The 18,005-nt window shown below is 40.4% G+C and overlaps 1 protein-coding gene across 3 annotated transcripts in view; it reads left to right on the plus strand.

Moving 5' to 3' along the window:
- The window catches only part of WDHD1 (WD repeat and HMG-box DNA binding protein 1), an 89,765-nt gene that overhangs the window by 1,335 nt on the left and 70,425 nt on the right, over positions 1-18,005 (plus strand). For 2 of the 3 annotated variants that reach the window (XM_055289308.2, XM_055289309.2), the window contains exons 3-4: positions 12,047-12,158; positions 16,247-16,398. In XM_055289308.2, the coding sequence (XP_055145283.1) occupies positions 12,047-12,158; positions 16,247-16,398 (264 nt within the window). Of the gene's footprint in view, positions 1-180; positions 317-12,046; positions 12,159-16,246; positions 16,399-18,005 lie in introns of all 3 variants that reach the window. The other variant, XM_063645566.1, reaches the window with a different exon arrangement.

Here is an 18,005-nt window from a genome sequence, read left to right on the forward strand (position 1 = left end):
GTAAAGACCCAACGGGGCCAGCGATCATGGTATGCTCAAAGAACTGAAAGAAAACTAGCCTTGCTAAAATGTGGAGAGTGATGCAGAGTTTAGTGAGAGATGAATCTGTGAAGTTAGGCAATGGATGTCCTGTCCAAGACCTTCTGGACTTTATTAAGTAATCTCGTTTTATCCTAAAAGCACTGAGAAGGTATTAAAGGCTTGAAGCAGAGAGATGTGATCAGATTTGTTTTTGAGAAAATGCATGGAGGATGAATTGGAAAAGGAGCACTCATGGATGCAGAAAGACTGTTAGAAGATACCTGTGTTAGTTTGGGTAAGTGTGATAGAAGCTTGGACTAGAGTAAACATGGGTGTGTAGAAAAGAGGATGCATTCAGGAAATATTTAAAAAGATAAAGTCAACAGGATGCATCAGATATTAAGGATGGGGAAAGAGACGACAGGGATAACGTCTACATTTCTGGATGTTACAGTTGAGAAAGTGATGCTTCCACTTGTAAATAACAGGAACACTTGAAGAAGGGCGTATTTCGGAGGTAAAGCTGTGGGTAGAGATTGAGTTTGCGCTTGGATGTGATTATTGTAGGATTTCTTTGAGATATTCAACTAGAAGGATAAAGTAGACAGTTGGATAAATGGGTCTCAAGCTCAGAGAAAAATGTGAGCTAGAGATAGAAATATACAATTGACCGTTGACATGAATTTGAACTGTGTATGTCTACTTATACATGGATTTTTTTCAATACACATATTAGAAAATTTTTGGCAGTTGCTAACAATTTGAAAAAACTAGCAGACGAACCATGTAGCCTAGAAATATGGAAAAATTAAGAAAAAGTATGTCATGAGTGCATAAAATATATGTAGATACTAGTGTATTTTATCATTTACTACCATAAAATATACAGAAATCTATTATAAAAAGTTAAAATATACAAAAACTTACGCACACAAACATTTCCAAACCATCCGCAGTCAAGAGAAATGTAAACAAACATAAAGATGCAGTGTTAAATCCTCACTACATAAAATTAACTGTAGTATATACTGTATTACTGTAATAATTTCATAGCCACCTCCTGTTGCTATTTTGGTAAGCTTAAGTGTTGTATCTGCTTAAAACACTGTATGAGGTTGTATCTGCTTAAAATACTGTATGATGCTCATGAGCAGTTTGTCTCTCCAGTAAATTGCCTATCCCAGTAAAAAGACATCTCTGGTGGTTCTCATATATTTTTCATCATGTTTAGTCCAATACTGTAAACGTTGAATAACACCATGGGAATCATATGAAGTGCCACTAGTGATGCTGGACATACTCCTAAGAAGCAGACAAAAGTCATGACATTAAGAGAGATAGTTGAATTGCCTGATATGTACTGTAGATTGAGGTCTGCAGCTGCGGTTGCTCACTATTTCAAGATAAATGAATCCAGTGTAAGGACCACTGTGAAAAGGAAATTTGAGACACTGTTACTGCAGCTATGCCAGCAGGCATGAAAACCTTGCACTTTTTGTGAAATAACTTTATCTTGTATTGAAAACGCAGCTTTTATGTGGGTATAGGATTGCAATAGAAAGGCATAGCTATAGACTCTAATGTGGTTCCAGAAAAAGTGAAGTCATTATCTGACAACTCAAAGTGAAAGGAAGGTGAAGGATCTAAAGCTGGAAAGTTTAATACCAGCAGAGGATAGTTTGATAATATCAGAAAGAGATTTGGCTTAGAAAATGTCAAGATGGCCGGGTGTGATGGCTCACGCCTGTAATCCCAGCATTTTGGGAGGCCAAGGTGGGTGGATCACCTGAGGTCAGAGCATGTCCAACATGGTGAAACCCTGTCTCTTTTTTTTTTTTTTTTTTTTTTTTTTTTTTTGAGACGGAGTCTCGCTCTGTCACCCAGGCTGGAGTGCAGTGGCGCGATCTCGGCTCACTGCAAGCTCCGCCTCCCGGGTTCACGCCATTCTCCTGCCTCAGCCTCTCCGAGTAGCTGGGACTACAGGCTCCCGCCACCACGCCCGGCTAATTTTTTTGTATTTTTAGTAGAGACGGGGTTTCTTTTTTTTTTTTTTTTTTTTTTTTTTTTGAGACGGAGTCTCGCTCTGTCACCCAGGCTGGAGTGCAGTGGCGCGATCTCGGCTCACTGCAAGCTCCGCCTCCCGGGTTCACGCCATTCTCCTGCCTCAGCCTCTCCGAGTAGCTGGGACTACAGGCTCCCGCCACCACGCCCGGCTAATTTTTTTGTATTTTTAGTAGAGACGGGGTTTCTTTTTTTTTTTTTTTTTTTTTTTTTTTTTTTTTTTTTGAGACGGAGTCTTGCTGTGTCACCCAGGCTGGAGTGCAGTGGCGCGATCTCGGCTCACTGCAAGCTCCGCCTCCCGGGTTCAGGCCATTCTCCCGCCTCAGCCTCCCGAGGAGCTGGGACTACAGGCGCCCGCCAACACGCCCGGCTAATTTTTTGTATTTTTAGTAGAGACAGGGTTTCACCGTGTTAGCCAGGATGGTCTCGATCTCCTGACCTCGTGATCCGCCCGCCTCGGCCTCCCAAAGTGCTGGGATTACAGGCTTGAGCCACCGCGCCCGGCCTCAAGAGACGGGGTTTCACCGTGGTCTCGATCTCCTGACCTCGTGATCCGCCCGCCTCGGCCTCCCAAAGTGCTGGGATTACAAGCGTGAGCCACCGCGCCCGGCATGAAACCCTGTCTCTACTAAAAATGCAAAAAATTAGCCAGGCACAGTGGCAGGCACCTGTAATCCCAGCTACTCAGGAGGCTGAGGCAGGAGAATCACTTGAACCTGAGAGGTGGAGATTGCAGTGAGCCAAGATTATGCCATTGCACTCCAGCCTGGGGATCAAGAGCGAAACTCTGTCTCCAAAAAAAAAAAAACAGAAAAAGAGAAAGAAAAGGTCAAGATGGCAGTAGAATCAGCTTCTGCTGACCAAGAGACAGCAGACAGATTCCCAGACACTATTAAGAAAATCATTGAGGAGAAAGGACATCTGCCTGAACAGGTTTTTTGTTTGTTTGTTTTGTTTTTTTGAGATGGAGTCTGGCTCTGTCTTCCCAGCTGGAGTGCAGTGGCGCCTTCTTGGCTCACTGCAACCTCCGCCTCCTGGGTTCAAGCAATTCTTCTACCTCAACCTCCTGAGTAGCTGGGATTACAGGCATGCACCACCACACCCAGCTAATTTTTATATTTTTAGTAGAGATTGGGTTTTGCCATGTTGGCCAGGCTGGTGAACAGGTTTTTAATGTAGACTAAAGTGCCCTATTCTGTGGGGGTTAAAATGCCACAAAGGACATTTATTAGTAAGGAAGGGAAGTGAGCACCAATATTTAAGGCAGGAAGGCTAATGTTTGGTGCAAATACAATCAAATTTATGATCAGAACTGCTATTATTTATAAAGTTACTAACCCCCAGGCCTTGAAGGGAAAAGATAAACACCAGTCTCTTAGTTGTATAACAAAAAGACCTAGACAATGAGAACATTTTTTTCTGGATTGGTTTCACTGATGCTTTGTGCCTGAAGTCAGAAAGTACCTTGCTAGTAAGGGACTGCCTTTAAAATTCTTTTAATGTTGGGCAATGCCCGTGGCCACCCAGAACCCTATAAGTTCAATACTGAACATGTCAAAGTGGTGTACTTGCCCCCAAACCCAATGTCTCGAATTCAACCCCTAGATTAGGAGTTCATACAGACCTTTACAGGCTCATTACATAAGCTAATCTATGGAAAGGATTGTCATTGCTATGGAAGAGAACCCCAGTAGAGAGAACATCCTAAAAGTCTGGAAGGATTATACCATTGAAGATGCCATCATTGTTACAGAAAAAGCTCTGAAGGCCATCAAGCCTGAAACAATAAATTCCTGCTGTAGAAAACTGTGTCCAGACGTTGTGCATGACTTAAGATTGATAGCAGAGCCAGTCAAGGAAATCATGAAGGAGATTGTGGGTGTGGCAAAAAAGATAGGGAGCGAAGGAATTTCAAGATATAGTCCTTGGAGACATTCAAGAGGTAGCAGACATGGTTGGGCATGGTGGCTCACACCTGTAATCCCAGCACTTTGGGAGGCCCAGGCAGATGGATCACTTGAGGTCAGGAGTTTGAGACCAGCCTGGCCAACATGATGGGACCCCAGTCTCTACCAAAAACATAAAAAATTGGCTGGGTATGGTGGCACACACCTCTAATCCCACACGCCACCTTCTCTCGGGAGGTGGAGGTTGCAGTGAGCCGAGATTGTGCCGCTGCACATTCCAGGCTGGCCAATAAAGCAAAACTCTGTCTCCAAAAAAAAAAAAAAAAAAGAAAAGCTAATAGACACTAAACCGAAGAGTTAGAAGAAGACAATTTGATAGAAATGAGTGCTTCCAAACTACTGCCAAGTGATAAAGAAGAAGATGTAGAAGAAGCAGTGCCAGAAAACAAATTGACTTTAGGCAATCTGGCAGAAGGGTTCTGATTATTCAGGACTGCTTTTGACTTATTTTACAAAGTAGACTTTTCTATGTTATGAGCACTGAAACTAAAGGAAATGGTGGAAGAAGGATTGGTACTGTATAGAAACATTTTTAGAGAAATTAAAAAGGAAAAGAGTCAGACGGAAATTATGATGTGTTTTTATAAAATCACACCAAGTATGCCTGCCTCGCCTGCCTCCTCTACTTCCTCCCCCTCTTCCACCTCTGAGACAGTAAGACCAACTCCTCTTCCTGTTCCCCGTCAGACTTCTCAATGTGAAGACGATAAGGATGAAGACCTTTATGATTATCTACTTTCACTTAATGAATAGTAAATATATTTTCTCCTCTTTATGATTTTCCTGATATATTTTTTCTCTATATTACTCTATTGTACAGATACAGTATATAATACATACACAAAATGTGTTAATTGTTTATGTTATCAGTAAGGCTTCTACTCAACAGTAGGCTATTAGTAAAGTTTTAGGATAATCAAAACTTATATGTGGATTTTTGACCGTTTAGGGTTGGAATCCATAACGCCCATGTTGTTCAAGGGTCACCTTTACATCTTTAGCTGATACCTTCCAGAGTTCAGGATTGAGGTTCTGGCTACGAATATAAATGTGAGAATTGTCCTTATAAACATAGTATTTATTACTGTGAACTTGGATGAAGTCACCTAGGGAAGGAGTAAATATAGGTAAGAAAAGAGGTTCAAGGGTTCTCCAAAATATTTAGAGATGAAGTTAAAGAGGATCCAGCTAAGGAGACTAAGAAAGAGTAGCTGGAAAAGTAGAGAACTAAAAGACAAGAAGGATGTTTAGAAGCCAAATGAAGTGTTTGAGGAACAGGAAATAATAGACTCTGTCAAATGCTCCTGGTGGGTCAGGTTGAAGACTGAGAATTCACCATTAGATTAGCAATGTGGAGGCCATTGGCAAGTTTTATGGAGTGATAAGAAGGAAAACCTTGAAGTGGATTCAAGATAATGGAAGGGGAGGAATTTGAATTAGTGAGGTTGACACTACATGGTTTTGATTTTGTCTCTAGTACCAGAGGGGTATAGAAAGAAATCAGTCACTACTTAAGAGGGCTGAAGAGGAAGCAGTGACCCCAGAAGAATGACCAGAAAGAAAGCTGAGTATATAGAGATTTTGCTGCCTCACCATGAACCTCATGAGACTCAAGAGTCAAGGAGAGGTGGTCAGATTAGGGAAGGAATGTTGCTGTCAGGATAGAGTTGAGGTAGTAAGAAATGCGTTGGTAATCATTGACTCCTTGAGGTTATGTCATAAAGCGGATGAAGTCTTGATATAATTAATCTTCATGCCCAGACAGTGATAGCGGATTTCTTTTTTTTGAGATGGAGTCTAGCTCTGTTGCCCAGGCTGGAGTGCAATGGCATGATCTTGGCTCACTGTAACATCCGCCTCCTGGGTTCAAGCGGTTCTCACTGCTCAGCCTCCCAAGTAGCTGGGATCACAGATGCCCTACACGACAGCTGGCTAATTTTTGTATTTTTAGTAGAGACGGGGTTTCGTCATGTTGGTCAGGCTGTTCTTGAACTCCTGACCTCAATTGATCCACCGGCCTTGGCCTCCCAAAGTGCTGGGTTTACAGGCATGAGCCACCACACCCAGCCTTACTCTTTATTATTTTAAAGTAAATCTCATACATCTTAAAACTAAAATCTGGTTTCTTGGGTGTAGAACGTAGTAGAACAAAGCTTTAGCAAGAGTCGTGAATCAAAAAAGAGAAGGCACAAATAAAATAATATTAGAGATAAAAAAGGTACAATAAAGGCTTCAAAATATGTGAATACATTGACACCCTTATGCCAGTAGTTTTGAAAATTTGAAACAAAGGTATAATTTTCTAGGAATATGTAAATTAACTTACCCAGTTTACCCAAGAAAAAAATAAAAGTATTTATTTACATTGATTATCCAAACATTAAACATATGATCTAAATGTTAACATATGTAGGATGATCATTTCTAGTACATATTTATGTGCTTTAATCAGTTTCTTAGCCTGTCTGTCCCATGGTATTGCTGATATTTTTCTGAAAAATAAATTTTTAATACGGTGTTATTTTAATTTTTCTCATAAAATTAGCTGTAGCCTTGTTTAGAGTTGCATTTTATGCTGAATAAATTTGAAGTTAGATCTTCAATTCTTTTTTCTTTTCTTTTTTTTTTTTTGTTTTTTTTGAGTCAGAGTTTCACTCTTGTTGCCCAGGCTGGAGTGCAGTGGTACCATCTTGGCCCACTGCAACCTCTGCCTCCTGGGTTCAAGCGATTCTCCTGCCTCAGCCTCCCAAGTAGCTGAGATTACAGGCATGCACTATCATGCCTGGATAATTTAGTATCTTTAGTAGAGATGGGGTTTCTCCATTGTTGGTCAGGCTGGTCTCGAATTCCGACCTCAGGTGATCCGCCAGTTTCAGCCTCCCAAAGTGCTGGGATTACAGGTGTGAGCCACCATGCCTGGCCTAGACTATAACATTTTTTAATGAGAAAAATATTAGGTTCTAAGGTACTTGGCAGGCTCAGAGCAAATTCTACTAGCTGGGAGAGTCATAATTTTTAGGAATTTGTTTTAATTGAAATGGGTAAATACTGCAGCCTCAGTATTTTTATAGGTTCTGCCTTTTTATCTCCTTTCAGGGTACCCTTCTTCAATAATAGGGTCTTCACTGTTTTTAAGGACAAAATTCATCAAGTTGTCTATGATTCTTTTGGATGTTTCACAGATTTTAAGCCTACTCTTCTATTTCATTCTGGCATAGAACATAAATTTATACAATTTAAAATAGGAGTTCTATCAAAAGATTCTTCTCACAAGTCAAGATATTCCAAAGTACAGTTACAGAATTTTAAAATGAAATCATTCACCATTTCAGCTTTTCATGTACAATTTGTTCAATTCTTAATTGCTTTTGTAGGGATAAATTTCAGTGTCTTCCTGTGCATAAGTTTTGTTTTCATGAATTGCATTTCACTAAAAGCTTCAAAAGCTTAAGTTTAATGCTTTGATTAAAGATGTCTGTTTTCAACTAAATGCAACTAAGATTTAGAGGACTTGTTTCTAATAACAATAATACCATTATTACAGTAGGACACTTAGGTTGTTTTACAGGGTCTCCCTTCAAAGGCTTAAAGATTTTTAAAAACCTAATCACTCCAAGCAGAGGGAGAAAGTATGTCCTGCAATGCTAGTATTTTTTGTGTATTTAATTAACATTGGTTTGTGTGCTGCTGAGATGGAAGGATTGCTTGAGCCCAGGAGGTCAAGGCTGCAGTGAGCCGTGGTAGGGCCACTGCACTCCAGCCTGGGCAACAAAAACAGAAACAAAACATGTTTTTTTCAAAAATTCTGTTGTTCAGCAATTCTAGATATAAATAAAATCTGAAAATTTGACGAGTATGGCTTCTTTTTTGTTGGTATGTTATCTTGCAGCTCATTTGGATAGAATCATGAATTGTAATTCCAAATTCAAGTACTTTTGTGTTTCACAGATTTCCTAATATAGTAAGAACATTGATTTTTCTGGCTGGGTGCAGGCTTACGTCTGTAATTCCAGCCCTTTGGAAGGCTGAGGTAGGCGTATCACTTGAGGTCAGGAGTTCGAGACCAGCCTGGCCAACATGGTGAAACCCCATCTCTACTGAAAATACAAAATTTAGCCAGGTGTGGGTGGCGTGTGCCTGTAATACTAGCTACTTGGGAGGCTGAGGCAGGAGAATCACTTGAACCTGGAAAGTGGAGGTTGCAGTGACCCGAGATGGTGCCACTGCACTCCAGCCTGGGCAACAGAGCAAGACCCTGTTTCAAAAAGAAAAAAAATATTGATTTTTCCTACAGCACTGTAGAAAACAAAATTAATATGTAGTTATTTGATTCAATAAAGGATAAAACCATTTAGAAGAATGTTTAGACTACTCTAAAAGCACTTCTTTCACAGGACTGCTTAACTCTATTTCCTGCCAAAATTTGTATTTGTATTACTGTAAAAATTAAGAATTTTATTATTAATGTTAAACTTTTCAAATAAATTTAGGTAGAATCCCCAATGATGTCAGATATTTCACTTTCGGCAGAATGAACTTCCAGAAGATTTACTTTGTTTCCATGAACTGAAGAGTAAACTAAACTATTATTGGAATTAATATGGGTGATTTTCTATTTAAAACTCCTGATGACATTGATATAATACTTTTATCATTTAACTGAAAGTTCTTTTGCTGTCTATGGCCATACCACCCTGAACACACCTGATTTCATCTGAAAGTTCTTTTGATAATGGAGACAACCCATTAACAGTCACTTCGCTTTTTATGCTTGCACCAGAAAACTTGGAATGAAAAATGAACAAAATTATTTTAGAACAATTGTCATTTCTTTTAATGCTGCACTGTCCAATACAGTAGCTACTAGCCACATGCAGTTATGTAGATTTAAATCAGTTACGGTTAACTTCATTAAAAAGTCAGTCTGTCACATTAGCCACATTTCAATTGCTCAGTACCAGGTATAGACCATTTTCATCATCTCAGAAAGTTGTTTTGGAGAGCACTGAGTTCTTAGGAAGAATCATGCTTCACAAGATATAAACTTACCTTCTGCAGGAGTAGAATCACAGTTTTTAGGCAGCCTTCTCAAGATAACTAACTTGAATAGGTAACTGATGCTTCTTCGGGACTTTTTTCTCTTCTAATTTTCCTGTGGTTGGTGTTATCACTATAGTATCACGATAGCCCCGTGGTAAATGTCAACTAACATTTTATTCAAACTATATTTTCATTATCAACTTTCCTGAGAAGAAGAAATTTAGTATTTAATCTTTTATTAAATATGTACGTGATACACTTTTTTAGCTCATTGCCACTGAAAGGGTTGTATTGGTTTTTATTTTTTTCCCAAAATTTAAAAAGCATAGCAATCAATAAAATTAATATGTAGTTAGTTATTTGATACAATGAAGGACAAAACCATTTAGAAAAACATTCAGACTACTCTAAAAGCTCTTTAGAAGACTGCTTAACTCTATTTTCTGCCTTTATTTCTTATTAATTCCACTATAATTTTCCATTGGTCCCACCAACTGGCACCTGTAACTTTGTACATCTCCTCCAGTGCATCTGCTGATACACCAAGAAGCCCATCGGGGCTGGGTGTGGTGGCTCATGCCTATAATGCCAGCACTTTGAGAGGCCGAGGTGGGTGGATCACCTGAGGTCAGGAGTTTGAGACCAGCCTGTCTGACATGGTGAAACCCTGTCTCTACTAAAAACACAAAGGTTAGCTGGGTGTGGTGACGCACACCTGCAGTCCCAGCTACTTGGGAGGCTGAGGCAGGAGAATCACTTGAACCCAGGGGGCAGAGGTTGCAGTGAGCTGTGATAGTACCACTGCACTTCAGCCTGGGTGACAGAGTGAGACTGTCTCAAAAAAAAAAAAAAAAAAAAATTCCATCAGAACAAAAACGTGAAATACTTCTCTCATCACTATTGGGACTGAAAGAAGTAGCTATCCCTAGGGTCTTATGCCTGAATCCATTCAGTTTTTTATTGAATGCCTCACATGTTGTTCCCGAAAGGATTTGTTAGTTACATTGCATCAGGAAAGGGTAGGAAAAGGGGAGATAGATTAACACTAGTCATTTTACAGATTTAACCATGTGTTATGTGTGTTACATTACTAAATGAGACCATGGCAGAAGCTGGAAGTACAAAGAAGAGGTCTGCCAAACCCACCCTAGCCTTTTTTTTTTTTTTTTTTTGGAGACAGTGTCGTGCTCTGTTTCCCAGGCTACAGTAGTGCGGTCTCGGCTCACTGCATCCTCTGCTTCCTGGGTTCAAACGATTCTCATGACTCAGCCTCTGGAGTAGCTGGGATTACAGGTGTGCACACCACCATGTCTGACTAATGTTTGTATTTTTAGTAGAGTCGGGGTTTTGTCATGTTGGTCAGGCTCCACCCTAGCCAATTTTGATGCAACTAATACTAATATGTTTTAAAGTGAAAATTCCTGGACAAATGCCAGGCCAATTGGACACATAAACCAGGAGTATCCCAGGCAAACTGAGACTTGTGGTCCTCCTATCTACTCCCTGTAGAAGGGAGCCTAACGACCTTACTCTGGCATTAAGTTATTCTAAATAGGTGACCTAGACTTCATTTTCCTTTTCCTTTCCTGGCTTGTCTGCTCCAGGTAAACTCCCCCGTGCTATATTAACTATATCTTGGTTCATGTGGTTTTCTCTGGAACTGCCCTTGTCACCAGTCTTAGCATATCTAGTCCTACTTGTTCTTTGACTTCCCAGTGTAAATACCATCTTTCTTATGAACCTTTTTGATTTTCCCAGGTGAGAATTAATCTTTTTCTTTTGAACATCCACAGCTCTTTATATAGATTTTTTTTGCTATTGTATGTTATTTTTCTATTTTATTATATACATTATATTTTGTGTTTTTATTTGTTTTCTTGTATGTGTGTAGATAGGGCACATACTAAATGAGTAAAAGCGTTTGGAAGATGAGAAGTTTAAAACAAGTTATGATAGATACAGATGGCTATTTGAAACCCGTTTGGATAGTTGAGCTCACACATCTATTCATTTATTAATTCAACAAACATTTATTAAGGTTTCTGTCAGAGACCGTTTGGTGCTAGGGATACAATGGTGGGCAAGGAAGACACGGTCCCTATTGTTGCAGATTATATACGCATCTTTCTTACATTCTTACAAATAAATAATTTTATGCTGGCCAAGCATGGTGACTCATGTCTGTAATCCCTTGACTTTGGGAGGCCAAGGCAGGCAGATCCCTTGAGCCCAGGAGCTCAAGACCAGCCTGGGCAATGTAGGGAGACCCTGTCTCTACAAAAAATAAACAAATTAGCCAGGCATGGTGGCATGCGCCTGTAGTCCCAGCTACCTGGGGAGCTGAAGTGGGTTGATCACTTGAGCCAGGGAGGCAGAGGGTGTAGAGAGCTATAATCATGCTACTGCCTAGGCAACAGAATGAGACCCTGCCTCAAAATTTTATAATTTTATGCCAAAGAAGAACTAGAGTATTAAACTCATCTTTTATTTTATAGAAGGAAATTAGCACTTTATTTTTAAGGTTTATGTGTATAAAATGAGAAAAAAATACTGGCTAATGTCTTCATTTTATGAAAAAGTGGTAAATATAGAGGTAGCATTCCACAAAACTAATGTGTATGAAACTAGGTGACTTTTTTTTTTTCTTTGAGATAGAGTCTTGCTCTGTTGCCCAGGCTGGAGTGCAGTGGTGCCATCATGGTTCACTGCAGCCTTGCCCTCCCAGGCTCAAGTGATTTTCCCACTGCAGCCTCCCAAGTAGCTGGTACTACAGGTACACATAACCATGCCTGGCTAATTTTTTAATTTTTTGTAGAGACTAGGTCTCTCTGTATTATCCAGGCTAGTCTTGAACTCCTGGCCTCAAGCAATCCTCCCACCTTGTATTCCCAAAGTGCTAGCATTATAGGTATGAGACACCATGCCCGATGACTTTAATTTGTGTCTTTTCTTCACAGTTTTATTGTGACTTGTGGAAGTGATGGTGATGTGAGGATTTGGGAAGACTTGGATGATGATGATCCTAAGTTCATTAATGTTGGAGAAAAGGCATATTCGTGTGCTTTGAAGGTAGTAAAAACAGTTACATCAATTGATACGAAATGATACTGGCATGTGATTTTTATGCTTGAGTGAAAAAATACTTTTGCGGGCCAGGTGCAGTGGCTCATGCCTGTAATCCTAGCACTTTGGGAGGCCGAGGCGGGCAGATCACGAGGTCAGGAGATCGAGACCATCTTGGCTAACATGGTGAAACCCCGTCTCTACTGAAAATACAAAAAATTGGCCGGGCATGGTGGCGGGTGCCTGTAGTCCCAGCTACTCGGGAGGCTGAGGCAGGAGAATGGTGTGAACCCGGGAGGCCGAGCTTGCAGCAAGCCGAGATCGCGCCACTGCACTCCAGCCTGGACGACAGAGCGAGACTCCGTCTCAAAAAATAAAAAAAATGCCGAGCGCGGTGGCTCACACTTGTAATCCCAGCACTAAGGGAGGCCGAGGCGGGCAGATCACGAGGTCAGGAGATCGAGACCACTGTGAAACCCCGTCTCTACTAAAAATACAAAAAATTAGCCGGGCGTGGTGGCGGGCACCTGTAGTCCCAGCTACTCGGAGAGGCTGAGGCAGGAGAATTGCGTGAAACCGGGAGGCGGGGCTAGCAGTGAGCCGAGATCGCGCCACTGCACTCCAGCCTGGGGGACAGAGCGAGACTCCATATCAAAAAAAAAAAGTATATATATATGTGTGTGTATATATGTACACATATGTACATATGTACACGTATGCATATATATACACGTATGCATATATGTACACGTATACATATATGAACACGTATGTATATATGTACACGTATGTATATATGTACACGTATGTATATGTATATATCCAAAATATGTATATATACACATTTTTTTGAATATAGATATACCTTTGTTTATCTCATGAAATATTTTAAAATGCATGATAATGCCGTAACTTGCCCTAGCAGTTTTTTTTGAGATGGGTTGTGAAAAATATTTTTGAATATAGATATACCTTTTTTTATCTCATGAAATAATATTTTAAAATGCATGATAATGCCATAACTTGCCCCACCAATTTTTTTTTTTTTTTTTTTTTTTTAAACGGGGTCTTGCCATGTTGCTCAGACTGGTCTCAAACTCCTGGGCTCAAGCAGTCCTCCCAGTTCAGCCTCCTGGGCAGCTAGGACTGTAGGTGCATGCCACCATACTTGACAACCCCAAAATTTTAAAGGTAAACTGAGTGGTTTATTAAAAGTGATTAATGGACATGAATGGTGAACCAATTAAAATAAATGCAGGAAAATAATACTTCCAAGAAAGGTTTAAATGTTCCCTTTTTTCCTTTAAGGGAAAACTCAGTGGTGTTTTTAGCTCACTACTGTGGTTTCAATGTGTCCCCCTAAAAGCATGTGTTGGAAACTTAATCCCCAACCTAACAGTGGTGGGAGGTGGGGTCTACTGAGAAGTAATGAGACCATGAGGGCTCTGGCCTCATGATTGGATTGATGCCACCATCTCAGGAGTGGGTTCATCATAAAAGGGTGAGTTTGGTCCTCTTGCTCTCCCTCTCGCCCTCTCTTTACCCTTCTAAGATGGGATGATGCATAAGAAGACCCTTGCCAGATGCCAACCCCTCAATCTTGTAGTGTCCAACCTTCAGAATCATGAGACAATAAATTTCTGTTCATTATAAATTACCCAGTCTGTGGTATTCTTATAGCAGTACAGAACAGACTAAAACACCTACTGATTCAGATAACTTAAGGAATTGTTCTAGAAAAAGGGAATGTTTCATTAACATTCCCAATATATATTCATATATGTTTCTGATGTTTTGTGTAAGGCAAATGTGGGAATGAGATGTAGGTTACTTGGAGAAAGAAGACTTATTCAGAAGGACTTTGGAAATTAAGTATCTATAAACCCCTAAGCTTTTTATTTGTGATGACTTTTAACTTGAGTGTATTGTGTTTAGGTAGAAAAATCTTTCCACAGAATTCATATTTTTTCCAAACCCAGGTGCATTTAAGGTAGATAAGATGGTGTTTAGATATTCTTTTTAAAATGATCATATATAATTGGAAAATGCATTCCCAGAAGAAAAAACATAAATGACCAACATACATTAAATATAAGCTAAATCTTACTAGTAAGCAAAGAAGTGCAAATTTTAAAATTGGATTTTTTTTCCCCATAAGATTGGCAAGGATGAAAAATATTGCTAATCCCAGTAATAGTGAAGGTTTTGAGAAGTAAGTATTATCATACACAGTGGCTGGATATATAAGTGAGAAACTTTTTTTTTTAGAGCAAATTGATACTGTGTATTAAAATTAGAATGTACACAGTGATTTCTGGCTATTTTCAAGTTTATGTGGAAAAGGATAGTAAAAGCACAATTCATAACAATAGCAAACGTTAAAAACAATAGAAGAGTCTTTCAATTGAGAAGTTTTATAAATTTTGATAGACCCATATAATGGAATACTATACAGCCGTTATAAAAGTAGGGTATCTATTTTCATCAGAAAATATATTTATAATAAGTTGAAAATAAGTTTATAATAAGTCAAAAAATGAGATTCAGTACAGTTAATATAGTATAGTTTTATGTTTGTTAAACTAAATAAATACATATTATACACACACACACACACACAAACACACACATGAATATAACAAAATTAAGAAGACAACCCCAAAATGTTAATGGAGATTAATTCATAAAATAAGGAACTCAGCCTCTGCTCAGGATACTTTTTTTTTTTTTTTTTTGAGACGGAGTTTCACTCTTGTTGCCTAGGCTGGAGTGCAATGGCGCGGTCTCAGCTCATTGTAACCGCTGCCTCCCGGGTTCAAGTGATTCTTCTGCCTCAGCCTCCCACACAGCTGGCTGCGCGCCCCCATGCCTGGCTAAATTTTTTGTAATTTTAGTAGAGATGGGATTTCACCATGTTGGCTAGGCTGGTCTCGAACTCCTGACCTCACGTGATCCACCCACCGCAGCCTCCCAAAGTGCTGGGATTACAGGTGTGAACCACCACACCCAGCCCCAATACTTTCATATTGTCATTTTTTTCTGTTCAGGGAGCATGTACTGGCTTTGTATATGAAAAAGACTGTAAAGGAGAAAAAAGTAAACATGGTCTTATATTAGTTTACTAAGGCTGCTGTAACAAATTGCCACAAACTTGGTGGCTTAAAACAACAGAAAGTTATCTCACAGTTCAGAAGGCAGGAAGTCTGAAATCAAGGTGTCGTCATGGTTGGCTCTTCCCAAGGCTCTGAGGGAGAATATGTTCCATTCCTATCTTCTGGGTTCTGGTGGTGTGGCAATTCTCAACATTACTTGCCTTGTAGGTATATCACTGCAGTCTCTGGCATGGATTCTGCATTTAGACTTTACTCTAAAAAGACCTGTAATGATTTTGTTGTGGAAACATAGGGCAGTGGCCACTGTGGCCATGCCTTCTGATGCCTTCTCATTTTTTTTTTTTTTTTTTTTTTTTGAGACGGAGTCTCGCTCTGTTGCCCAGGCTGGAGTGCAGTGGTGCAATCTCGGCTCACTGCAAGCTCCGCCTCCCGGGTTCACGCCATTCTCCTGCCTCAGCCTCTCCGAGTAGCTGGGACTACAGGCGCCCGCCACCACGCCCGGCTAATTTTTTGTATTTTTAGTAGAGACGGGGTTTCACCGTGGTCTCGATCTCCTTACCTCGTGATCCGCCCGCCTCGGCCTCCCAAAGTGCTGGGATTACAAGCGTGAGCCACCGCGCCCGGCGCCTTCTCCTCATTTTGAGACTAGCTCTGTTTTTTCTGAAAAGCTCTCTTGAGTCTCCTTCATTTTTATAACACTTAGGATCCATAGAAGTACTATTCAAACATTTTTCTTACCAGAAGTAAAAGAAAAATTAGAGGCTAAAAGATAGGCTGCTGAAGTTAGAATTTTTCTAAAGCTAGCAAATTTTTCTTGCTAATGCACATTCTAGCAAAGTTGTACATTTAGTGATAATTTTTCTCTTGATATGAACTAGATTTTTAAGGTTTTTTGTTTTTTACCGGATTTTTAACTATGGAGAGACTCCCAGTCATTTGGATTTGTTTTGCTAATGTTTCTTACCTTAACTTTTCTTTTAGAATGGAAAATTGGTCACTGCAGTTTCTAATAATACTATTCAAGTCCACACGTTTCCTGAAGGAGTTCCAGATGGTATACTGACTCGCTTCACTACAAATGCAAACCATGTGGTCTTTAATGGGGATGGTACTAAAATTGCTGCTGGATCTAGGTAAGGCTCTTTGACATCAGAAAAGGAAATAATGTTAGAACAAAAGGCCTTGTTTATTTGTTTCAGGGTAATGTTTTCAGGACTGTGACTTAATTTTTTTTTTTTTTTTGAGACGGAGTCTTGCACTGTCACCCAGGCTGGAGTGCAGTGGCGCGATCTCGGCTCACTGCAAGCTCCGCCTCCTGGGTTCACGCCATTCTCCTGCCTCTCCGAGTAGCTGGGACTACTGGCGCCCGCCACCACGCCCGGCTAATTTTTTGTATTTTTTTGGTAGAGACGGGGTTTCACCGTGGTCTCGATCTCCTGACCTCGTGATCCGCCCGCCTCGGCCTCCCAAAGTGCTGGGATTACAAGCGTGAGCCACCGCGCCCGGCCTGACTTAATTTTTTGTTGTTTGTTGTTTCTTCATATATTCTTTTGTCTAGTAAAGATTTTTGAGGACAAACTTGGGCTTCTTTTTGAATTGAAATATATTGCTTTGGCCGGGTGTGGTGGCTCATGCCTGTAATCCCAGCACTTTGGGAGGCCAAGGCGGGCAGATCACCTGAGCTCAGGAGTTCAAGACCAGCCTGGCCAACATGGCAAAACCCCGTCTCTACTAATACAAAAAATTAGCTGGGTGTGGTGGCGGGTGCCTGTAATCCCAGCTACTCGGGAAGCTGAGGCAGGAGAATCACTTGAACCCAGGAGGCAGAGGTTGTAGTGAACCAAGATGGTGCCACTGTACTCCAGCCTAGGCGACAGAGTGAGACTCTGTCTCAAAAAAAAAAAAAGGAAAGAAATATACTGCTCTGCAGATGGCCTGTTTTGTGATACTGAAAGCATAGCTTGATGCAAAATTTTAAAAAATTATTTTAGGGCTGGCATGGTGGCTCATGCCTGTAATCCCAGCCCTTTGGGAGGCCAAGGTGGGCAGATCACCTGAGGTCAGGAGTTCAAGACCAGCCTGGCCAACACAGTAAAACCTCATCTCTATTAAAAATACAAAAATGAGCTGGGCGTAGTAGCGGGCGCCTATAATCCTGGCTACTTGGGAGGCTGAGGCAGGAGAATTGCTTGAACCCGGGAGACGGAGGTTGCAGTGAGCTGAGATCACGCCATTGCATTCCAGCCTGGGCGACAAGAGTGAAACTCCGTCTCAAAAAAAAAAAAATTATTTTACTTAGAACTTGGACTGTACAGTCAGAATATTTTGGAGTTTCTTTTGATGCTTCTTTGTCATAGCAAAATAATATAGTTGGTTGAATTGCTGAGGTGAAGTGAAAGGTATAGTACTTTTAAAAATGGTTGTAGCTATAATTAGATTAGCAAATAATAGAAGCTTGAGATGTAACTAAAGAAGCCATTTAGGAAGTGTTTGTATTTTAGCATAATGGGAAATCTTGACTTGTGTTTTCATCGTATTTATAGAGCAAAACTAAAAGGTAAGCCATTAAATTTGGGTGCCAAATTTTATAAGTTGCTATAAAGATTTTGTGATTTTGAAATACTTGGACAGGCATGGTGGCTCACGCCTGTAATCCCAGCACTTTGGGAGGCTGAGGTGGGCGGATCACGAGGTCGGGAGTTCAAGACCAGCCTGACCAGCATGGTGAAACCCCATCTCT

This window comes from Symphalangus syndactylus, chromosome 8 (genome assembly GCF_028878055.3).
Source record: "Symphalangus syndactylus isolate Jambi chromosome 8, NHGRI_mSymSyn1-v2.1_pri, whole genome shotgun sequence".
Classification (NCBI taxonomy): domain Eukaryota; kingdom Metazoa; phylum Chordata; class Mammalia; order Primates; family Hylobatidae; genus Symphalangus; species Symphalangus syndactylus.